Raw genomic sequence first — 25,305 nt, 5'->3', positions numbered from 1 at the left:
TGATGTGAAAGGATGGAGTGATCTATAATATCTTTCCCACTCTTAGAGGTACACAGTTTCATCCGGGCAGCTTTTTTTTTCTAAGGGAAAGAATTCTAGTCTTAGAATTAGTCAAAGTAACTTGGATTATAGCTCTGCTACTTAATAGTAAAGGAATCTCTCTAAACTTAGAATGTATCTTAAGTTTCCTTATCTACAAATTGGGAATAACTATACCTATCTCATGAAATTGTTGGGAAGTTAGATTTGATAATGTTGTATGTAAAAATACTTTATACCCCAAAAGTACTATTGTGGTGGTGGTTTACTCTTTTTGTTTAAATTATTTTTGGGTACCTAATTGGGATATTGTATGCTTCTGTTCAGCAGAATTAATGAGGAATGTTGGCCTTTGGAAGCAGAGGGGGAGAAAATGATGTTTATAAATAATGAATGCCTAATATTCCTCCTATCCTTACCTTTTGTTAGCATATCACATAGTCATCCTTACAATGAAAATCTCACTTCATGGCCCATTAAAGTCCAATGGGAATCAAGTTTTCTAAAAAGTATTCCTCCTCTGAATGAATCCCTGCTGCTTGCCAAATTCTATTAGCCAGAGATTCTGTTTGTTTTGTTTTTGTCAACGTTTGATTGTTCAGTTAGATTGTATAGCTCTAGACATCTTGGGAAGTGTGCTCTGTTTTGCAAGTCTGCGTTGTTGTGGTGTGGAATTGATCAGGAGGCTGTAAGCCCTCCTTGTGTGCCAGCCGTGGTTTGCAGTTTGCACTCTGCTCGTTTTGAAGGACACACATCTGAGCCCTTGCCCATCTCACGGGGCACATGCCAACCCTCTGACCTGAGGTGCTGGCGGATGCCTAATGGCCAGTCCTGCTTTTGCCATTGGGTGACTGGACTTGGGGCTTGGACTTGCGTTTGCCCATCCTCTAAACCAGCGGTCCCCATCCTTTTTGGCACCGGGGACCGGTTTTGTGGAAGACAGTTTTTCCACGGATGGGGTGGGGGGTGGGGGGTGGGGGATGGTTCAGGCGGTGACGCAAGCGATGGGGAGCCGCAGATGAAGCTTTGCGCGCTTGCCTGCCGCTCACCTCCTGCTGTGCGGCCCGGTTCCTAACAGGCCGCGGACCGGTATCGGTCTGCGCCCCGGGGTTTGGGGACCCCTGCTCTAAACTCCACATTTGGTTGTTCCTCTTCCCAATAACCCCTCCTCTGGCCTCCCACCACTACATGGATCAATGAATTTTGTGCATCAAAAATGTTAGATCCCTGGGGCTTCCCTGGTGGTGCAGTGGTTAAGAGTCCACCTGCCAACGCAGGGGACACAGGTTCAAGCCCTGGTCCAGGAAGATCCCACATGCCGCGGAGCTACTAAGCCCGTGCACCACAACTACTGCACCTGCGCTCTAGAGCCCGCGAGCCACAACTACTGAGCCTGAGTGCCACAACTACTGAAGCCTGCACGCCCTAGAGCCCGTGCTCTGCAACAAGAGAAGCCACCCCATGAGAAGCCCGCGCACCACAACGAAGAGTAGACCCCACTCTCCACAGCTAGAGAAAAGCCCGTGCACAGCAACAAAGATCCAACGCAGCCAAAAAATAAATAAATAAACTTAAAAAAAAATGTTAGACCCCTGCTTAGCCTGTCTCCTAGTCCTCCTCTGCCTATGGCGTGAGCCTGTCCTTGTCTCAGCCGGGCAAGAAACTGTAAATATCACATCATCCTTAGTTGAGGTTGCCCCACCCATCGGCTGCCCCATCGGCAGCCTCATCAGTGGAGCAGGCATACCCAGGATGTGCTAGGAGAAGGAGTTCATTGAGGATTTTTATCTGCCGTAAGGCCTTCATTCGTGTATTTTCAATGAGGACAGTTTAGAATAAATCCGTTTGATGTAGAAGTGACCTGGTATTCAAAATGAAAAAGGCATGAAAGTGTTAAGGAAGTTGATTTAAACTTGATAATAAATTACTGTGGTTGTAAATTATATTTAATAAATCCCAAAGGGAAAGCAGGGCAATCAAAAATCATCAGTCTCTAGAGGCCATGCTTATGAAAAGAATTTTATCTTCTTCTCCCTAGTGGAAGGTGAAAATCATTCTGGAGGAAAAGCTAATGTTTATCCATTGCCACTGTTCTTCGTGGTTCTGGAGCAAGGTTGATCATTCAACAGCAATAACAAAAAAAACTGTTGAAAAATAGAAAGAATAAGCTTGAATGTATATGGCTCAGATATTTAGATCCTGTAAACACATTTTCAAACACATGCTTCTTGCTTGAAAAGAGTGAATGCTAATTCCAGTTGCTATTTGGAAGGTGGTAAAAATTCTATTCACAATAGTATTACCTTCACAGTCTCATGTTACAACTCTGGACTCTTTCTGATCAAATAGAGTGGGACACCCAAATGTATTGTGGCCTCCTCTCTTAGTTTGGAGGATCAGTGGATCTTGGAGGGAAGTGAAAACTTCCAGCTTCTACCCCTGCAGGAACCCTTTCTTTGGTACCCATGACAGCTATGGTCCTGCAGCCTCGAGCTTCAAACTTCCTGGGGCCAAGAACGCCCTAAGGTCTGGGGCATCTAGTTGTGTTATCAGATGTCCTCACCGTTTGATGTTCTCCCATGGACAACCAAATATTCTGTCCCCGGAGTTTCAACTCACTGGTGCTCCTTCTGCAGTTGGTGGAATACAGAACACAACTTCTGTCTTGTGCATGAAAGCTTTTCAGATACCTGAAGAGAGTCATAGCCTGTGCCCCCTCGTCTTTCTCTTTCTAGATAAACATCCCCATTCCTTCAGCTGCACCTTGAATAACTTGGTTTCCAATCCAGGGCAACCCAGGTTACGTTCCTCTGAATAATATGAGTGGTTAAAAAAGTCCCATTTTCTAAATGGGCTTCTGGACATGTACACAGCATTCTAGATGTTCCCTGATAGATGCAAATAATAGTGGGGCTGTCCTTTTTCCTCCTTGTCTGTCATCAGGTCTCAGATTGTGGTAGGAGTTAAAGGTTGAGCCAGTGGAATTCAGTAGAGCCAGGTTTGGATTTTATTACCGTCACTGTGGTTTACCAGGTGCGTGACCCTGGGCAAGTCTCTTAGCTACTCTGGGACTCAGGTTTGCTTCTTTCGTAAATGGGGATGTAGATTCCTACTTCATAGAGTTGTTGTGAGGAAGTGAGAGTGCGCTTGTAGCCACTTAGCACAGTGTTCGGCAAATAGCAAGCACACGGTACATGGCAGCTTCTGTTTTCAGCATGACTGGTTCTCTCCTCCTGCTGCTGTGAATCCTCTCACTACTATGTGTAGTAGTAGCAGCAGCAACAGGAGCAGCTTGTAGTAGCCAAATAAAACTTCCCTTTCTTCCCTGTATATTGATTTTAGGCTAGGTCTCCCTAAATATTGTTGTTATGCAGCTATGTTTTATGCATTTATTTCTTTAAGTAGTTTCAAAACTTTTTTGAATCTTCTCTTTATATTACGTAGCTGTGTTTTTTAAAAATTTATTTATTCTTTTTTTTTTTGGCTGCGTTGGGTCTTCATTGCTGCATACGGGCTTTCTGTAGTTGTGGAGAGCGGGGGCTACTCTTCATTGCAGTGCGCGGGCTTCTCACTGCGGTGGCTTCTCTTGTTGCAGAGCACGGGCTCTAGGTGCGCAGGCTTCAGTAGTTGTGGCATGCAGGCTCAGTAGTTGTGGCTCGCGGGCTCTAGAGTGCAGGCTCAGTAGTTGTGGCTCACGGGCTTAGTTGCTCCACGGCCTGTGGGATCTTCCCGGACCAGGGCTCGAACCCGTGTCCCCTGCATTGGCAGGCAGATTCTTAACCACTGCGCCACCAGGGCAGCCCCATGTAGCTGTGTTTTGAAATGTAATGAGGAGCCTATCTCTTCTCTCCATCAAATTCCATTTTTTTTTTTAATGGGTTTCAACCTTCAGAGACTGCTTACAGACCTCATTGTGACTATGAGCTCTGTCATTTATGGTAGTGGTTTTCCCTTCCAGCTTCTCATAATCAACCAATTTGGCCGTGATTTTGTCAGTGATACCACGTGAATGGGACGAGGCTCAAGGCAGAGGTCAGGCCGCATTTCCTGAGGACTTATACTGTGTTATGGGGCCGTATCGGCTCTCGGGGATGCAGAGGTGCCTGAGACGGGCCGGCTGTTAGGGAGCGTATAGTCTAGGGAGAGGGTGGGTAGTGACCAGGTAAATCACGATGTGCTGTGGTAAGGTTTGCTGCTGATGTGGTTGAGGTGCGGCCTCCCTGAGCTCTTTTCTCTGCTGGTTGGAGCCATGAAGGCTTCTCTGAGGAGATGCCCTTAGAAAGGATGGCAGCAGTTGTGTGCCACGTCCTTGGCATCCAAACACAGGAAGGACATGGCATGGCCTTGTGAGGAATTCATGGTAAGCAGAGAAAGGGTTTTCATTCCTTTATTTCCCTGCTGCTTTCAGTTTCTTGAAGTAAAGCCCCGAAGCCACAGCTGCCCTCTGCTTGCCCTTCAGTCCTGAAGCGCCTTGCCTTTTCCATACTCACGGTGAAAGTAAAAGTAAAAGCAGTGAGAGGGGTGTGTGTGTGTGTGTGTGTGTGTGTGTGTGTGTGTGTGTGTGTGTTTCTTTTAGTTTTGCCGCAGTGTATTTTTCTTCTCCTTATGGGCACAGTCGAGCTGTTTCAAGAATTTCTGTTAGCTAACCAACTAGGGGCTTTGGAGAGTGACTTGTGAATTGCTTTCCTAGTTTGCCATGCGCAGTAAAAGGGCTTTTATGAGCTGTCTTTTTCACAGTGTAGAGCAATCCTGGGAGGGGGAGCCATATGCTCTAAGATTGGGATGGCAGAAGGTCGGCATAATGGGTTGGGGTTATAGCAAAAACGTTACAGGCAAAGAGCGAAGAGTTTGCTAACGTGGTTATTTGCTGTCCTCAGTCCAAGTTCTCCCTGCTGCACTGAATAACAGAACTGTGGCCTTGTGATGAAAGCAGAGGTCAGCAGCCTGGGTTTCCATCTGGGATTTAGCTTTAAAATGTCAAGGGACCTTAGGTGAGTCATCTTGCCCTTGTCTGGCTTACTGCTTCATCTGTAAATTTTGCTGGGGATGTAGCAAGCCATTCCTAGGGTACAGTAAATCTGGACAGCAGCCCTGGAGTCTCGTGCTGGCTTGGAAAACAGGCAGTGATGGATGAAGAAGCTGGTAGGAACATGGTTAAGAGGACAGGTTTTAAAATGGTTCACACCTCGTTCTACATCCTAGTTTTGCCACTGATGGCATGGTGGCCTTGGGAGAAGGGGGTGACATCTTTTGATTTTGTTTCCTCGTCTATAAAGTGGGAGTAAAGATACAATTTAAGGACATTGGGTTGTTCTGAGAATTCACAAGAGATTCAAGCACATGACACTGTACCTGCACGGTAAGCACTCAGTAAATGAGAGCTAATTACTTTCCAAGCACCCCGCAGTTGGAACATTTCCATTTTGAAAATCCTTTCCCCTTTAGCACATCCTCTTGTTTATTAGACCAGATTATGTTCTTTTCTTCCATTTATTTAATAAGCATTTATCGAGCACTTGCTTGGTCCTAGGGGCAGACATAAATGTCACACCATCCTTGCCTGCAGAGAGTTTGAGTTTCACAATCCCTAATTACAGTTCCTTTCTTCCATGATACTAGGAAGCCTTTGCCCCACTGACGCTTAGGGAATCAGAACTGAAGCCCAGGTTTTTGGCTTCCTTTCAGAGGTTGTTTATTCCTTGTCTGCACCTCTGTTTACCTGGAAGGGGCCACGGGGAAAGGAGGGTGGGGGCTTGCAGAGTCTCTGTCACTTGGGTCCCTTATTTATTTGGGTCCACAGCTGACAGGCCAAGTCTGAGCAGCATTTCTGGACAGAGGCGAGTACTCGCCAAATTCTAGGTGGAAGAGGCCTCCATTATGGGTCAGTTGCCCAAGGTTTTTCTCTCCTTTCCTGGCGTGGTTTGCAGTATGAATCGACAGCCGGAAGTGCAGGCGCTGTATCCAGAGCCAGAGCCTCTGCGTCAGGCTTGGCATCCTGGCTTCCGCCTCCGTGGGCCTCCCTTCCCATCTCCTTCCTACTCTAGGCCTTCCTGGACAGATCGTTTTTCTTGGTGTTGCAGTGACTCCCTCAACACTCCCCCAGTATCTCAGCCCCTAATTTATGCTTAACATTTTCGGCTAAGGCCTCTGTCTCATCATGCTTGACAGTCAACAAAGGTTAGTGTATGTGTATATTCTGGCACACAGAATAATTCTCTTCTTTACCATTTTTCACATACGACAGTCTGTAGTCGTAAACACCTTGACCACAGCACTCCTAAACCAGAGGTGGAATCATTGCACACTGTTTGGGAAGAAAAAGTGTGGTCTCTGTCAACCTGGAGACAGTCCCCCAAGCCCTTCTGCACTCTAGCTTTCTAGATTATTACAATAGAATGTTTGGATTGCAGAAGAAGCGGTGTGCCTCAGACCCTTGTCCACAGCCTGAATTTACCCCAGGGCTGCCCAGTGCTTTTGTGAGGAGCCAAGTCAACGTTCTTTATACTTTACATTTATATTTGGTTTTTTTCTCCTTGAAGAACTCAGAGTCCTCTCTGTCTCCCTCCTTCCCTCTTTCTCAGAGACTCTTCTGTATTTCTCATACCCGCAAAATATTCCTGATTGTGCAAAAGGAGACATGTGGTTTTAGTCTCATTTCTTATGATAATTCAGGGAGTGGAGAGAGGTTCTCACTTTGCCCCAGATTTTGAATTTGATTTGCGGAGTCAGGATTAAATCCCAGGTCTTCTGATCTTGAGACTCATACAGTATTTACCAGACTCCAGATGTTACTTGAAATACAAAACTTGAAAGGCTACTTACTTCCTTATAGTATCTTACCACAAACTGCATACACTAAGTCAGGAATTTCAGAAAGTGTTATAAATATGAAAGTTAATTTAAGAGATGTGAATTGCTGTGTCATGCAGTGGCTTCTTCCAGAGCAAGGGAGAGGCAGTGAATTATGCCTATGGTTTTTTATATCTTGAGATTTTAAATCAGTTTCTTGTCCTTTTTACCTTCCTAATCTCTTATTTCCACTAAATTGTTCTTTAAAAGTATTGATTCGGCAAGTCAGTTTTTGCACTGAACATTCAACCTGTTAATGAATTGTGAAGTAATGTTGCGTCACCTTCCACTTCTATAGCTTCACCTTTCATGCCTTCTCCTATGCCATAGTGTGACTCATCTGTTCTTGCCCTAAGGATCTGGAAATAAAAACATGTTATTGAGAAGAGAAAAATAGAACAGTTCAATCATCTTTTGTATCAGGTTATTCTGGGGATTTTTTTCATGTGGATATGTGGACATATTGATAGTATAGGTACATACATATCCACATGTGTGATTTCTATATAAATATATACTTTTATTCTTTCAGCAAAATTTACTGGCAATCTGTTGAATACCAGACTTATGTGCTGGGTTCTGGGAATCCCACAGACCCGATCCGCTTGCCCTCGTGTAGCCTGCAGATGTTAAGGAGTCAAACAAACACACCTCGTTATATATATGTGCTTATGTATTTAACTATATGTGAAGAGGAAGTATAGCATGATGGTTAAACTCAGGCAGTTTTGGAGTCGGACCTGGTTTCCTATCTTAGCCACTTACCAGCTGATTAACCTGGGGCAAGTCACTTAAATTCTCACTCAGCCTCCTCATCTATAAGTGAGGAAATAGTAGTTACGCCTCGTAGAGTTACTGAGAGATTTCAATGAGATACCACAAAGAAAATGTTTAGTGCAGTGACTGGTATGTGGTAAGCACTTGATAAATCTTAATTGTGGCTATTGTTTTTATGTGTAATGAAAATTCAAATACAATAAGCTAGCAAGTTATGAAATGATACCTCACTCTGAAATCTAATTCATGAAAGACATTTATTCTGGACCTTTTTAGGGATGTGGAAAGGAGATAAGACATCTGGTAGCATGCAACTGTAAATAACACTTCTTTCCGTGGACAGTCTCTGCTTTATACTCACTAAAAAAAGTGAACACTGCTTCTAACGAAGTGACAGAACTTACAGAATTGGGCACTTAGCACTTGTCTACTTTTACAATGTACAAAATAAAATCATGGAAGTGTTCAAGTATTCTTTGCAAAAAAATGTTTAAAAATACTATTTGGTATAAACTAATTGCTTATACTCTCTCATAACTTGCTAATGAGTTGTCACTGAAGAACGCAGTAGATTGTGAGTGTAAGAGAATGTGATAAACGAAATCCTCAGGAAGACTAAACTGTGTTTTTCTTATTTCTCGCAATGCTTTAGAGCCATATCTGGCTTTGCAAGCAGGACTGAACGGTTTCACACCATTATTCTGAGAGATGGAAGTGACTGAACCTGGAGTAGACCTTTCAGCAGATGTAGCTGGTACCCTGTGATCTTGGTGGCTTGGTTTTCATTGGCCCAGAAGTCACCTTTCTTTAGGATGATGCTACTATATACCTTGCCTTGTTTAGGATGAAACAAACTGATTTCTCTATACTTTAGAACCAACCCCTCCAGGATTGGATAGACCATGAATGTTCTTTTGTGTAGTACATTAGCATATTAAGCTTTCAGAAATTAAAGAACCATCTGCATTATTAGACAACAAATCCCATTTAACAGTGTACACCTATTAGCAGATGATAAGAAAGTTAGCTCTTCGTTGCAGAAATCCAGTGTGCTACTTATTTTCTCTTAATAGTTGCTTCTTCTGTGTTTAGGTTGACTGGGTTTTAGCATTTAGATATTTCATGGCCTTGTGTTGAAGACTACCACTTATTTGCACAATTATTATGGTCTATATCTCTGAAACAAATCATATGTATCTACCGTTGTATAAGTCAGAGTATTAACCATTTTCCTGGACTTTGCTGCTTTTTCTTCTCTCTTTCCTTCTTACCTAGAAGTTTCTGCCTAGAAGCTGTAGAAGTTGAGGCCCTTGGCCACCTCATACCCACTAGGATGGCTACTATTTAAAAAAAATAGAAAATAACAAGTGTGGGTAAGGATGTGAAGGAATTGGAACCCTTGTGCACTGTTGGTAGGAAAGTAAAATGGGGCAGCTTCTTGGAAAAACAGCATAGTGGTTCTTCAGAATGTTAAAAATAGAACTCTGATCCAGCAGTGCCACTTCTGGGTATATGCCCAAAAGAATTGAAAGCAGGATCTTATTTTTTTAATTTATTTTATTTTATATTTTTTTAAATTGGAGCATAGTTGATTTACAATATTGTGTTAGTTTCAGGTGTACAGTAAAGTGATTCAGTTATACATATATATTCTTTTTCAGATTCTTATCCCTTACAGGTTATTATGAAATATTGAGTATAGTTCCCTATGCTATACAGTAGGTCCTTGTTGATTTTCTATTTTATATATAGTAATGTGTATATGTTGATCCCAAGCTCCTTATTTATCCCTCCTCCTCTTTTCCACTTTGGTAACCAAGAATTTGTTTTCTATGTCTGTGGGTCTATTTCTGTTTTGTATATAAGTTCATTTGTATCCTTTTTTTTTTTTTTTAGTTTCCACACTTAAGTGATATCATATGATGTTTGTCATTCTCTGTCTGACTTACTTCACTTAGTAGGATAATCTCTAGGTCCATCCACATTGCTGCAAATGGCATTATTTATTCTTTTTTATGGCTGAGTAATATTCCATTGTATATTTGTATCACATCTTCTTTATCCATTCCTCTGTCAGTGGACATTTAGGTTGCCTCCATGTCTTGTCTATTGTAAATAGTGCTGCAGTGAACATTGGGGTGCATGAATCTTTTCGAATTATGGTTTTCTCTGGATATATGCCCAGGAGTGGGATTGCAGGATCATATGGTAGCTCTGTTTTTAGTTTTTTAAGGAACCTCCGTACTGTTCTCCATAGTGGCTGTACCAATTTACATTTCCACCAACAGTGTAGGAGGGTTCCTTTTTCTCCACACCCTCTCCAGCATTTCTTATTTATAGGCTTTTTGATGATGGCCATTCTGACCGATGTGAGGTGATACCTCATTGTAGTTTTGATTTGCATTTCTCTAATAATTAGCGATGTTGAACATCTTTTCATGTGCCTTTTGACCATCTGTATGTCTTCTTTGGAGAAATGTCTGTCTAGATCTTCTGCCCACTTTTTGATTGGGTTGTTTGTTTTTTGATATTGAGCTGTATGAGCTTTTTGTATATCTTGGAGGTTAATCTCTTGTCAGTTGCATCATTTGCAGATATTTTTCTCCCATTCTATAGGGTGTCTTTTCATTTTGTTTATGGTTTTCTTTGCTGTGCAAAAGCTTTTGAGTTGAATTAGGTCCCGTTTGTTTATTTTTGTTTTTATTTCCATTACTATAGGAGATGAATCCAAAAAGATCTTGCTGCGATTTATGTCAGAGTGTTCTTCCTGTGTTTTCCTCTAAGAGTTTTATAGTGTCCAGTCTTACATTTAGGTCTTTAATCCATTTTGAGTTTATTTTTGTGTATGGTGTTAGAGAGTGTTCTAATTTCTTTCTTGTGCGTGTAGCTGTTCAGTTTTCCTAGCATCACGTATTGAGAGCCTGTCTTTTCTCCATTGTATATTCTTGCCTCCTTTGTCACAGATTAATTGCCTATGTAAGTTTGGGTGTATTTCTGGGCTCACTATCCTGATCCATTGGTCTGTGTGTCTGTTTTTGTGCCAGTACGATACTGTTTTGACTACTGTAGCTTTGTAGTATAGTCTGAAATCAGGGAGCATGATTTCTCCGGCTCCATTCTTTCTCAAGATTGTTTTGGCTGTTTAGGGTTTTTGTGTTTCCATACAAATTAAAAACAAAAATTTTATTCTAGTTCTGGGAAAAGTGCCACAACACTTCTGACACTAAATGTATAGGTTTTTTTCCACACCAACAGCCAAGTCCAATTCTCTGGACACCAGCTGAGTGTCCTTCGATTCAATTTAGTCTGACACTAACCACCTGGAGTCAGCACAGACTCCAAGGTTTAAGGGCTCAGTCCCACAAGTCTGCTGCCACTTCAGATGCCAGTCCAAGTATTGGGCACTCTGGGTACCCACACTTCTGCCTGAGCTGGCTCCTAAGTTGGAAGTTCCCACAGCTCCCCTCTTTCAGGTTTGATAATTTTCTAGAACAGCTCACAGATCACTTAACTTACTATCACGGGTTTATTATAAAGGATACAAATGAACGGCCAGATGAAGAGGTACATAGGGTGGGGTCCAGAAGAGTCCCATGCACAGGAGCTTCTATGCCTGTGAAGTTGGGGTGCACCACCCTGCTGGCATGTGGATGTGTTCACCATCTCTGAAGCTCCAACCTCATTGTTTGGGTTTTTTATGGAAGTTTCATTACATGGGTATAATTGATTAAATCATTGGCCATTGGCAATTAGCCCCAATTACCAACCCTTCCCCCTCCCCAGCGATCAGGGAGTGGAGCTGAAAGTTCCAACTTGATAATAATGCCTGTGTCTTTCTGACTGACCAGCTCCCATCCTGAAGCTCTCTAGGGCTCTCCAGCTACCAGTCATCTTATTAGCACACAGAAGCCACTCATCACTCTGGAGAACCAGTACAAAGACCAAATATATATTTCCTATTGTATCACAGGGGGCTCTCCCATCTTACTCTTCTTTCTAACCTTCTCGCCTGTTTTTTTTGGTGAATTTTTACTTTGGCCAGGAGTCATTACACAGAAGCTTAAGTGCAGGGTGATCATCTACTAGTTCAAATAGTGTTGACATCTACAATCCCAGCCACTATTTAAGGCTCAAATGATAAAGCAGTGAACAGAGCAAAGTCCATGCTATCAAGGTGTCTGCTTTCTGGTAGGAGAAGGAAAGCAATTTGTAATTTGTCACCAAGTGGTAAGCGCTGGTGTATTTAATTTTTTCTGGCACCGTTCTGACACCAAATGTGTGTGTTTTTTCTGACACCAAATACGTGTCATTTTTCCACACCAATTCTCCAGCACCAGCTGGGTGTCCAGAAATTCAATCCAATTCTGATACTAACTTTTAGAGTTATCCCAGACACCACAGATGAAGGGCTTAGTCCTTCAAGACTGTGTCCACTTCAGATGCCAGCTGCAAATGGGGTACCCAGGCTAGCCACACTTCTGCCTGGCAGACTATGAATTTGGGGGTTCACATGACCCCTTCCTCAGGTTTGATAATTTACCAGAACAACTCACAGAACTCAGGAAAGCACTTTACTTATGATTGCTGGTTAATGATAAAGTATACAACTCAGGAATAGCCAAAAGAAAGACACATCTTTTCCAAGGGTTTCAGCTCTGTGCCAGGAACTGGGGACAAAGACCAGATATGTATGTTTTGATACCACAGCGAGGAAGAAGGGGGATATATATAGGGTAGCAAGAGAGAGAGTGATGGTAGGTGGAGGAGGGTATGATCTTTCAGCCTGTCTGGAAGCTTGTCATTTGACAGAGACACTAAATGGAGTGTGAAGTCTGAGGGAAGAGGCAGAAAGAACTGTAAGTGCAAAGGACAGTGATGTCACGAGGGACCCAAGAAAAGGGATAATGGGAAACAGACCAACACCATGTTGCCTTAAGAAGCATGTCCACATGCAGTCTTGTGTGTACATAAAGACACTGTCTACTGACCTGACATTGTGACTCATTGAGGTCTCATGGCACCTGTAGTTTATTTTGTAATGAAAGGAAGATGTTGGATTTCCTCCTTACCCCTTTAGTTCTGGGGTGTGATTTTTCCTTGGAGGTTTTTGAAAACCATTCCAGTAATACACAAAGGAAGATGAGACTTGACAAAGTAGGTCTATGAAATGGAACAGTTGCTTCCATGGTATGAGGTTGAGACCCTCAAACCCAGGGGGGTTTGAGCCAGTGAAACCACTGAAGGCATCTGCAGTATCAATCTAAGTATGGATGTCTGTTTAAATGGTAAGTGTTGCTACTTTAAATGTGTATTTATTCTTAAGTGAAAGAAGCAGATGTCATATGCCAAGAGAAGTACTTTAGGAGAGGCACATCTAACAAGGGGAGTTATTTCAGCTCTATCCCGAAGCTAATGAATGTCTTGTTTTTTAACAATGTGAACGCTCGACTCACAGTTTCCCATGGGTTTTAGCCATTTTCTTGCAGTGAGCTTGTGAAACACGGACAGCCTTGTGCTCTTCAAACTGGAACAGTGGAATAATTTATTTAAAAAATATGATACCACTTCGGCTCATAAGGGGCACATGTCCGAGTGGTTGAGTGTGAGCCTGGAACCATATGGCCTGGGCTTGACTCCTGGCTGCTCCGCTTACTAGCTGCGTGACGTCGGACAGGCAGTTTAACCTTTCTCTTCTTTATTTCTGCATTTGTAAGATGGGGCTAATGATGGGGTGTCCGAACATTCCTAGCCTGTGCTCACGCCTGGCACAGTTGTTAACAGCGGCCCTGTTCACTCCCCAAAGTATCCTTATTGGGACAATAAATTATATAACTGCCCTACCAATAATAGAACCTACATCAAAATATCGTTTTAAAGATGAAAAACATTAAAACAGTACCCGACTCTAATATGTGCTCAGTAACTATTAGCTGCTATTATTAGCTGCTACAACTGGCATCAGTGTTTGTAAATATCCAGTTTTATGTATTATCCCCCACAGCAAGAATTGTTACTGTAGTCCTTGGGCTATGAAAGTGACATATTTTTTTGGAAAATGGAGGACCATGGACACTGAGAGTGAGTTAATACAGCTTTGCGAATTCTCTTCCTTTTTACCCTAGATTGGGTGAAACAAGTAGCATGGAGGAAATGACTGTTTTCATTCATTTCTCTAACAGGGTAATCACCATACAGCACATGCTGATTTTACAGAGAAAATACTGCAGGGGTTGTTAACTTGGACTGTGTGTTTAATGTGCTTTTCTTTCCAATCTGACCTCTAGTTTCCTTTCTTTGACCTTTCTCTGGGTGTCACCCTCCTTTTTCTCTCCTCATGCAAGGTCTAAAGCTAATTGCAGTCCCTTCTGTTGGACCTTGTGCTGGGGGATGAATAAAATTACACATAATTGAAAAAGCTTTATTTGAAATACCGGTTTCAGCTACCCACTCTTAAAATCCCTTGTTATGTTCGACATCAGGTAAACAAAGTGAGTTGGTCCGAGGTGCAGCTAGCCCGGAAGAGATTTGAGCTAGACAGGCACAGAGGTGGGAGGGACCTTGACTCCTGGCCTTGTCACTTGCTAGCTGTGTGACCTGGGGCTCTCCATTTTTTCTGTCTCTCTGAGTTTCACTATTCCTCATCCCTAAAACGGGGATCATGATACTTCCTGCTTCCCAAGGTGATTGTGATGATCAAATGAGAGAAGAGGTATTAGCATGCTCTAAGCAAATGTGGGCACAGTTCCTTTTTTTAAAAATGGTTGAGGTGATTGAAAAGAGATCCGTTTTAGGAGACACATGAGCAGAGGCTTGAAGGAAAAGATTGAAAAGGCTGCTCCTGTTTGTGTGTTTCTGAGCTGCCTATTGCTATAGTACCTGGTGAGTTAACAAGGGCGCTGTTTTAGCATGCATGAAGTGCTTCAGATGGGCAGCAAGATCATTTTTGTTTAATCCTAAAGTTCAGGCTGCCAGAACCATGCCTGTGGGAGCCCGGGTGATAAGATAGCTTGAAGGCTTGACCAGAAGTCAAGTGTGCAGAGAGCACAGCTTTTAGCCAATCAGGGCGAGGATGACTTAGCTCTCAAGGGAAGATACATGCTTCTCAGGGTCAGAGAGTGGAGAATGAAATCTGCCCTTTTAAACTCCAAACCCCCTATACATAAACTTCTAAGGAAACCTTTGACTCCTAGCATTTTGGGGCTCTGGAAGTTTTTTCTTCTTTGAGCTTAATCTGGTTTATGATTTTTCTCTCATTTAACTAAAAACTTGTTTTTATTATAGAAAATTTCAAACATGCAGAAGTTGAGAGGATAGTATATTAAACCCCCATGTCCTTAGTACCCAGCCTTAATAATTATCAACTCATGGCTAATCTAGTTTCATGTATATTTCCGTCCACTCATCCCTGCTCCCCTTCTCTCCTGGATTATTTGAAGCCAATCCCACTCCTCATGTTTTATTTAAAATACCATCATTTAAAAAATTTGTTTACTTTCATTAAAAATAGCTTTATTGTGATATAATTGGCATAAATTGTACATTTCTAAAGTGTACAGTCTGATCAGTTTGTATATGTATATATACATAATTATATATATAAATATATATACTGATCAAAAAATATATATACACACACATATCCATGAAACCACCATAGTCTAGATAGTGAACGTATCCAACACCCCAAAATTTCCTTGTGCCCCTTAGTAATCCCTCCATTTTGCCTTCTCTACCTCTCATACGCGAGCAATTACTGATCTGCTTTGTGCCATAGTAAATTAGTTTGTATTTTTTAGAGTTTTAGATAAATGGACTCACACAGTGTGTACTTTTTTTTTTTTTTTTTTTTTGTCTAGCTTCTTTCACAATGGCATAGTCTTTTATTCATTCTACAAATATTATTGTGCTCCTCCTACTAGGTACCATTTTGGAAGCTGCAAGACGTCTTAGATGGCTATTGTAGTAGTCCAGGGGAGAAGTGGTGGTTTGGAGCCAGGGTGGTTACTATGGAGATGATAGCTGCCACCCATTAGCCATCTGCCTTGGAGGTAGAGCTCATCAGACCAGCTGGATGTCGGGGTGGGAAGAGGGAGGAATTGAGAATTGCTCCTCAGGATTCTGGCTTGAGCAGATGGGTAGGGTGTAGTGAAATGGAGGGAGACTCAGTGAGAAATAGGTCTGACCTTCCCCAATTTGATCCTTTACTGGGTGTCTGTTGCTTCTTCAGAGTTACTCTTGATATCATTTGTTGGTCTTATGCGGTATGTAATATGCAGATGAAAACAATATTTAAAACACTTTAAGGTATTCACAAGATTTCTGGGTCTTCTCACAAATGTTATTAAAATAAAGGCTAGCTGCCGTTGTCAAATTGAAAATAGTGAATCTCAGTTTTCTCCTCAGGTGTTTGTGGTATCGGTTGTACCAGGCAAGGGAAAGAGAAAGTAGCGCAAAGTCAAATGATATTTTCAGACTTTTAAAAGTTTCTTGAGGAGAAGTTCACTCCACTCTTTCTCTGGCCCCCAGAATGTTTTTGTTTGGGTTTTACCATTAAAAATGTTAACGTTTTGCTAAGTCGGATGCTGTGGTAACAGCCTCTGCATGCTGCGACCAGCTATGTGAATTTCATTGTACTATACAATAGTCTGTCTTCCTTCTGCAGTGTTAGTAACAGGTCAGCTATTTTATTAGAACTTAGACTCCTTTTGGGGGTTTTGGCCTTAGAAAAAATGGGTCAAGTTATCACTGTGGTTTTGGAATTTTGGAAGTTACATGCCACTTGGTTTATGGGCACCTTCGGGAAGTCTGAGTTAGTCGTGAACTAATCATGTGTAATAATAAACAATAATGACTGCACGTTTATTGTTTATTATTTGCTCAGTGCTTTCTATGCATTCTCTCTTTTAATCCCCACATCATTCCAGTGAGGGGATTTTATATGTGTATGTGTGTGTGTATAAATAATCTAAATGTCTACTTTTCACCTAAAAAGCAATAAACATGCAAACAGGAAACTGTGACCAATACCAAGGAAAAAGATTAGTTAAATAGAAACTGAGTAAGCACAGATACTGGACTTGACAAAGACTTAAAAGCAGCTATTATGTTTAAAGGATTAAGGGAAAATATATTCAAAGAACTGATAAAAAATACAATGTGCATCAACAAATACAGAATCACAACAGACAAATGGAAATGATAAAAGAAGAACCAAGTGAAATTTCTAGAATTGAAATTATAATAACTGAAATGAAGAGTTCCCTAGATGAACTTGATAACAGATTAGAAATGGTAGGATGGCAGAATCAGTGAACTTGAAGGTAAATCAAGAGAAAATTTCCAAACCAAAGAACAGAGAGGAAAAAAAATTGGAGACAGATCAACAGAGACCTGTGTGACAGTATCAGACATTTCAACGTAATTTCAACACATGTGTAATAGGAGTCCCAGATGGAGAGGGGAGAGAGAAAGGGACAAAACATTTTTGCAGAAATGATCTACATACTTACCAAACTCGATGAAAATTATTTACAGTTCCAAGAAATTCAATGAACTTCAACTAGGATAAACACAAATGAGAAATATACCTAGACATGTCATAGTCACAGTGCTGAAAGACAAAGAGAAAGTCTTGAAAACAGCAAGAGAAAAGCACTTTATCACATACAGGACAATAATGTGATTAATGACTGCTTTCTCATCAGAAACAGTGGAAGTCAGAAAATGGTGGAGTGATAACAGTCAAAGGGCTGGAAAAAAACAACTATCGACTAAGACTTCTATATCTAGCAAAACTATCCTTTAAAAATGAATGTGAAGGAAGTCTGACTTGGTTCTGGGAAAATGAAGTAGACATACATTTCCCTCTTCTTCCCACTAAATACAATTAAAACTCCGGACACTACCTAGAAAAGGAACATAAGAAGTCCCTGAAGAGCGGAAAGAAGGCAGAGTAGCTGCAGACCTTGGGATCCTAGGAATGACAGGGTGGTGAGTTCCATGGATTTTCTTTTTGCCTCATATATCCCAGACTTGGAGCTGAAGAAGCCAGCAAATGCCAGGGAATGTAAACCAAAAAAGTCCCAAGAAAAGCCTGCTCTCTCTAGCCAAAGGGGAAATAGGAAATGGACAGTCTAGCAATACTGAAAACTTCTAGTCAGTAAACCACCCTACTCCATCTAAGCATGACAGAAAAAAACTGTGTTTTCTCACGCCTGCAAAGGCCAGGGTGGGGAGCCTATACTTGCACCGTCATGAGGCTGTATTGAGGTGACATAATACCTCTGCCAGGGTGGTGTCAGAGAAGGCCAGGTGGGGTGCCAGGCCTTTCATAGTTGCCTGGCAGTAATGAGGCCACCCCTCCCCATGGTGTAAGTGGCTACCGTTTGGGGGACCGAAACTCTCACCTTCTCCAGTAATGAGCATCCCTCATGAGGTGTCAGTGGAGGCTGAGTGGGGAACCCAGACTTCTGCTTCCACCTGGCAGTAACGAGATGGCTCCCTCCCTCCCCTGCCAATGTGGCGTCAAAGAAAGCCAGGGGAACAGAATATTTAAATAAGAGCCAGAGTCTTGTAACATATAAACATTATCCAGGTTTCAAGTGAATAATGACTTGTCATATCAAGAACCAGGGAGACACCAAACGAGATGAAAAAAAGACAATCGATAGCTAACACTAATGACAGAGATGTTAGAATTACCCATTTAGCTAGAGATTTTAAAGCAGCCATGATAAAAATACTTAAGTGAGCAATTATGAACATGCTTGAAACAATGAAAAAAGAGAATAAAAAACTTCAGAAAAGAAATAGAAAGTATAAATGGGAACTAAGGGCAAATTTTAGAACTGAAAAATAGAATAACCAAAATAAAGCTTTGTGAATTGGTTCAGCAGCATAATAAAAGGGACAGAGGGGGAAAAAAAATCAGAGGGTGAAAAAAAACAGAAACAAATTATTCAATCTGAATGATGGAGAGAAAATAGAAAATGAATGAATGAATGAATGACGCCTCAGGGACCTTTGTGACTGTAAAAAAGATCATCTAACATTTTTTTTCTTATTTTATTTTTAAAATTTTTTAAATTTTTTTAACATCTTTATTGGAGTATAATTGCTTTACAATGGTGTGTTAGTTTCTGCTTTATAACAAAGTGGATAAGCTATACATATACATATATCCCCATATACATATATCTCCTCCCTCTTGCGTCTCCCTCCCACCCTCCCTATCCCACCCCTCTAGGTGGTCATTTGTGTCGTGGGAGTCTCAGAGGAGAGGGGAAAGAGCATGGGGCTGAAAGAGTACTCAAAGAAATAGTGGCTGAAAACTTCCCAAATTTGGGAGGAGATTAAACCTGTAGTCAAGAGGCTAAGTGAACCTTAAATAGGATCATCCCAAAGAAACCCATACCAAGACATATCATAATTAAACTTTTGAAAACAGGAGACAGAGAAAAATCTTGAAAGCAGCCAGAGAAAACTGATACCTTATCTATAAGGGAAAGGCCAGTGTGAATGACCGTGGGTTTCTCATCAGAGACCCTAATAAAGGGCAGAAGAAATGGCATGATACTTTTCCCCTGTATTCCTTATGGTCATGATATTTTTTAAGTGTTGAAAGAACTGCCAACCCAGAATCCTTTATCTAGTGAAATGTCTTTTACGAATAGGAGGAAATCAAGACATTTTCAAATGAAAGAAAACTGGAGAATTTATCACCAGCAGACCTATCCTAAATGAATGTCTAAAGGAAGTTCACTAAACAGAAAGGAAATGATTACAGAAAGAACCTTTGAACATCGGGATGGAAGAAGGAACATAGTAAGGAGAAATACGGGTGCATACAGTAGGCTGTCCTTCTCTCGAGATTTTTAGGTTTTGTTTGATGGTTGAAGCAGAAATTGTAACGTTGATGTGTTTCTAAATGTATTTAGAGGAAATTTTTAATGCAGTTATAAACAGGGGATGCTAGAGTGTTGTGAAGGGAGGTAAGTTTTCTATACTTCACTGGAATTGGTAAAATAATACCAGTAGACATATCTTATCACAGTTATATGTATGTATATATATATAAATGTAAATGTATATAAAATATTTTAAATATATATAAATATAATATTTTATATATAACTATATATAAAATATATCCACATATTTTATTAAAAATAAAAATGTATTTTATATATTAAATAGTTATATATTAATATATAATATGTATTTGTTATATATTTATAAATGTATATGTATTTTTATATATATAAAACTGTGATAAAGCATTATAGGTAAATAAAAATGAATTTCTTTAAAAAAATGTTCAGGTAACCCACAGGAAGGCAGAAAAAAGAAAACAAAAAAAAAATAGAGAACAGACAAAAACCAAAAAATAAAATGACAGTCTTAAGTGCTTAGATATCAGTAATTTCATTAAAAGCTCAATGGTCTAAATACATCAATTAAAAGACATTGGCAGAGTGGATTAAAAAACATAACCTAACTGTATACGGTCTACAAAAAACTCACTTCAAGTATAATGATAAATAGGTTGAAAACAAAATGATGGGAAAAGATGTTTTAGGTAAACATTAATCAGAAAAAAACAAGAATGGCTGTATTAATGTCATATAAAGTAGACTTCAAAGCAAAGAAAATCACCAGAGTCAGAGAAGGACACTGTGTAATGATAAAATGGTTAATCTACCAAGAGGACATAGTAATACTAAATATGTATGCCCCAGTGAAAAGAGCTGAAACACATGAAGCAAAAACTAATAAAATTGAAAGGAGAAATAGACTAACCTGCAATTGTAGGTGGAGACTGTAATGTTCCTTTCAACAATTGATGGTACAATTATATAGAAAATCAGCAAGGATATAGAAGAACTCAACAATGTCATCAACCAATGGGATCTAATTGACATTTGTAGAACACTCTACCCTACAACGGCAGAATACCCATTCTTTTCAAGTACTCATGGAACATATACCAAGGTAGACTGTATCCTGCACCATCAAATAAACCTCAACAAATTTTGAAAAATTGAAGTCATACAGAGTGTGTTCTCCAACTGCTGTGGAATCCAACTAGAAATCAGTAACAGAAATAAAATAGGAAAATCTCCAACACTTGGACAATAAACACACTTCTAAATAATCCATGGGTCAAACCATACACTGAAGTGAATGAAAATGAGCACATACGGACGAGTGCATGCCTGACCTGTGAGGAGTGGCCTGTGGGGTGAGGCACCCTCCTGTGCCCCAGGGCCAGATGCTCACTGCAGGTAATCAACTGCCCACTGGGACACAGCGTATAAGAAAATCAGAATAAATGCTTGATTCCATGTCATTTTCTAAGTGAAAGTGACAGTACAATATACTCATACAGAAGTGCCTCATATTTTTTTAACATGCCTCATTTTTATTAACAGCTGCTTAGTATTCCACGCTATGGATTTCATCACACATGGTTTAAAAGAAGTGCTTTTTGTCTCTTTGCTGACTGATGAAAATTTGTCAGACGCTCTGTTCCCTCTTTTGCTGTCCTTGTTGTGTTGCATATGACACGGAGGGAAAGGGAAGCGTATCTCTTGACTACATAAAATGTCGTGGTTTATGCTCCTGTGAAGAACGACCTGGCCACCCCCAGCACAGTGGTCAGCCCTCTTCCTGCAGGCTTACTCCTCATTCAGCAAGCCAGCCTTGCTGGTGAGTGGTTCTGCGGCATCTACTGTGGATTTGTTTCATCACTAAGGACTTCTATGCCTTGCAAGGTGTTTCACATGAGGATCTCTTCCCCTGCACTAGCACTCGGAGCATTGCTCCTTCAGCTCTTGTCCTGAGAACTGGAGATGCACCTTGCTTGGCCTTTTGAGATTACTGGGGCTAACATTTGGAAACCTGCTTTTTTGTTTTGTTTTTTTTTCTTGCTGTCCTTGCAGTCATCCAAGCATTAGAGACCTGTTCGTATTTTGCTGCCTGGGAGTAGAGCAGTTATGGGTAGTAGTTCCTTTGGAGACAACATTCACATGGCTTCTTGTCTGTTTCTGATCAGGGTCTCTGTGTTCAGTGTGTATTTTTACTTAGATTCTTGAGTACTGGTGGTGCAGGTTGTGCGGCCCGGCAGCCTCTCGTCTCGCCAAGTGTACAGGCAGAGAGGTGAGGTATTCAGACACTACCGTCGGTAGCTTCTCAAGCTGTTTTAACCTGCAGTAACAAACTTGATCATGAGAGACAACGTTAATTTTGATTTATCGATCCTTTCTTTAATGAAAAGAAATGGAGACATTTCCCCCTTATGCTAGTTTCCTAGGGCTTCCATAACAAATTACCACAAACTTGCTGGCTTGAAACAACGGAAATTTATGCTTTTAGTTCTGGAGGCTAGAAGTCTGAGACCAAGGTCCTGGCTGGGCCATACTCACTTGAGAGTTTCTAGAATCCTTCCTTGTCTCTTCCTAGTTTCTGGCAGTTCCCCGGAATCCTTGGCATTCTTTGACTTGTAGCTGCATCACTCCAGTCTCTGTGTCCATCTTCACATGGCCTTCTCTGTGTCCTCTCCTCCTGTTATAAGGACACCAGTCATTGGATTTAGGGCTCACCCTAATCCAGTATGACCTCATCTTAACTAATACAGAAATTACAAATCTGCAAAGTTCCTATTTCCAAATAAGGTCACATTCTGAGGCTCTGAGTGAACATGAATTTGGGGGGGAAACTATTCAACCCACTACACACTCCAAGTAATTTTTCTGGTTTTTTTTTTTTTTTTTTGGCAAAGTGGTAAGCATTTCAAACAGATGTAGCTGATCCTACATCATGTTGTTTTCTGGCAAAAACAGTTGTATTTATAAGGACCAGATGAGCAGCCACCTAGAGGACTGTGTTAACTGCTGTGGCCGTATCAGCCCGGGATGACTCTCATTAGTGCTTGGGTCACTTTGATGAGTGTCATTTTCATTGATTGCAGACTTCCTTCATTGGAGATGGTGGTGAAAGGGAACCATTCTGTTCTCCTTCCTGTTGGCAAATCAGCTCCTTTTTGTTGTTCTTAGATCTAACTTGACAAAAGAATTTAATCTTGCATGATAGCAGATACTGTGAGAGACTTTAATCAGCATTTAAACTGTCATTTTTTACATTGTAACCCAGCATGCAGATAACCCCCTGAAGCAGTGTAATGCAAGAATCCCCAAGCAAGAAATTTAATGTAGGAGAGAGCGGTCATTCTATGGGATAGCTGCACAGCTTTAAATGCTTTCACTTCTGCTTCAGTGAATTCTTGGTGATTATGCTGCTTTATCACAGAATGATAAACTCACCCAGCAGATTCTGTTGTAATGGCTGTCAGATTCCAGATACTCCTGGGAAGGATGCTGTGTTGTGAAGTCATTATTTTCACATGTAGCTCCTCTCGATTATAGCTTGCCCATTTGTAATCAATAAAAGTTTGTTAATGTAACATAAAACATTTAAGGCCATGGAAATACTGTGGCCTTGCAGTGGAATGAAAAATAATCAGTGGCTTGGTCTTTGACAGTTTTTAAGTACCTGGCTTAGAAGAAAACACGAACTTCTGCCCACAAGTTGACATTTGCGAGTCAGTGTGTTAGCCATGCTTGGAGAAAACATGGTTCTTTTAACTTCTGTCACTGACGTCTGGGCCTTTGACAAGGATAAAGGAAAACTAAAATGGGAGGCTCTGTTCAACCTTCTCTTATTTTCAGTAAGCAAAGAACAGGCAGCTGTATGATTAGTTGACTTCTTGCATAACAAAGGAAAAGCAAAAAATTCTTATCCCCCTCAGACTTCCCAGATGTGGCTCTGGTTCGTAGGAGTTTACTGGTAACTCTCAAATACTCGTTGCATGGCTTACCTGACGATGAGGCTTTTGTCCTGGCAGCTTTACGGTGTTCATTTCCGTTGCACATTTATCCAGAGCCCTCCCTAGAAGAAATAGTCTTTACCTCTTGGCTGGCTTTTTCTGGCTCCAGTTCTCATTGCAGTGGTAGCCACTGTTCCTTCTTTTTTTTGGAGGGGGTGGGGCTGCGTTGGGTTTTCGTTGCCGCGTGCGGGCTTCCTCTAGTTGCGGTGAGCAGGGGCTACTCTTTGTTGCGGTGCGTGGGCTTCTCATTGTGGTGGCTTCTCTTGTTGCAGAGCATGGGCTCTAGGCACACAGGTTTCAGTAGTTGCAGCACGCAGGCTCAGTAGCTGTAGCACGCGGGCCCTAGAGTGCATGGGCTTCAGTAGTTGCGGCGCATGGGCTCAGTAGTTGTGGCTCAAGGGCTCTAGAGCTCAGGCTCAATAGCTGTGGCGCACAGGCTTAGTTGCTCTGCGGCATGTGTGATCTTCCCGGACCAGGGCTCGAACCCGTGTCCCCTGCATTGGCAGGCGGATTCTTAACGACTGAGCCACCAGCAAAGTCCCGCCACTGTTCCTTCTTGCCTTCTTTTAGGCCTTGCCCAATTTCCTATACTCTTGGTCTCTAAACTCTGGAGCCAGGTTGCCTCGGTGTGAATCCTCGTTCTGGCACTTGCTTAATCTCAGATGTCGTTAAACAGAAATTACATGAGTTAGTATTTGCAAAATACTTAGAACCCTACTTGGTTCATAATAAACACTGTATAAATCTTTTTGAAAAAGATAAACTATGTTCTATATCTTGATTGTGGTGGTGGTTACATGACTATACACTTGTCAAAACTCATCAGAAGTGTGCATTTAAAAGTTTTAAAAGTATAAAAGTTTACTGTATATAAAGTATACCTCAGTAAACCTGACCTAAAATTTTTTTAAAGATAAAAAGCATATCCGTTTATTCAGTCAACAAAGGGTTTATTAGGTGTTGCACAGTAGGATTTTAAAAACATAATTCAAAGAGGCTTGCCAGTCTAGTTGAGCTGGCCAGTTATAATGCAGGATAAATTTGCCCATCAGTGTGAGAAGGTGATGTAAGAGGTGCTGCGAAGCAGCTTATTAGTCATCTAGGTAGGAAACACTGTCGGGGTTTGGATTGCTTAAGGTCGTCACAAAGAGTTCACCAAAGAGTCGGAACTTGAGCTGGACCTCAGAAGATGTAGGATTTGGAAAGGTGGGCATTCAAGAAGGTGCATGGGTGCAGGTGCAAGACTCAGGGGCAGAAATGCATGTGGAGACTTTAGGCAACCATGTGAGAGCTGGTTGGATTAAAATAGACCCTCTGACTGTGGGAGGGACAGCTGTGCTTTCTGGACTAACGAGTTCTCTTCTCTTCATCCACAGAAAGGCCCCCCTTCTGGGAAAGACCGGGTGAAGAAAGGTGGATCCTACATGTGCCATAAGGTAAGTCAAGTCACTAAACTCTGTTTTGGTGTTCTAACAGCAGGTTTATGGATCCATTGTAAACATTAGCCCCAAGATGTCTCATCCACTTCTGCTAATACATACCTATCTCCATCAACGCCAGAAAAAAAAAAGTTTGTGCACAGGCATGGGGAAAAGTGGTGCAAGAAGCAGAGGTTGTAAATGATCTGTTGTCAACCATATTCCATCTGTTGTATCTTGACCCTTTGAGAGACCTTTGTTGTCCCATGAATCAGGGTGAGCTGTATATCTGGTTTCCAGCATGTAAGTCTGGAAGCACACCCTTAATTTATTTGAGAC

General features: G+C 41.3%; 1 protein-coding gene and 1 long non-coding RNA gene across 13 annotated transcripts in view; one reads left to right on the top strand and one right to left on the bottom strand.

Annotated features, from left to right (window-relative positions):
- SUMF1 (sulfatase modifying factor 1) overlaps positions 1-25,305 on the top strand; it is a 139,517-nt gene that overhangs the window by 74,919 nt on the left and 39,293 nt on the right. For all 12 annotated transcript variants that reach the window (XM_082412342.1, XM_082412346.1, XM_082412350.1 and 9 more), the window contains one exon: positions 24,925-24,984. In XM_082412342.1, coding sequence (XP_082268468.1) covers positions 24,925-24,984 — 60 coding nt within the window. The remainder of the gene's footprint in view (positions 1-24,924; positions 24,985-25,305) is intronic.
- Positions 19,924-23,697, bottom strand: LOC309637597. The gene is made up of 2 exons (XR_014250693.1): positions 21,422-23,697; positions 19,924-21,391 (listed from the first exon to the last, which is right to left on the bottom strand). It is a non-coding gene; the product is annotated as an uncharacterized lncRNA (long non-coding RNA).

The sequence above is a fragment of the Balaenoptera physalus genome (assembly GCF_965194825.1).
Source record: "Balaenoptera physalus genome assembly, chromosome: 11".
NCBI classification, from domain to species: domain Eukaryota; kingdom Metazoa; phylum Chordata; class Mammalia; order Artiodactyla; family Balaenopteridae; genus Balaenoptera; species Balaenoptera physalus.
The sequence above is the reverse complement of the archived record's forward strand: the minus strand, read 5'-3'. Positions and strand labels throughout refer to the sequence as shown.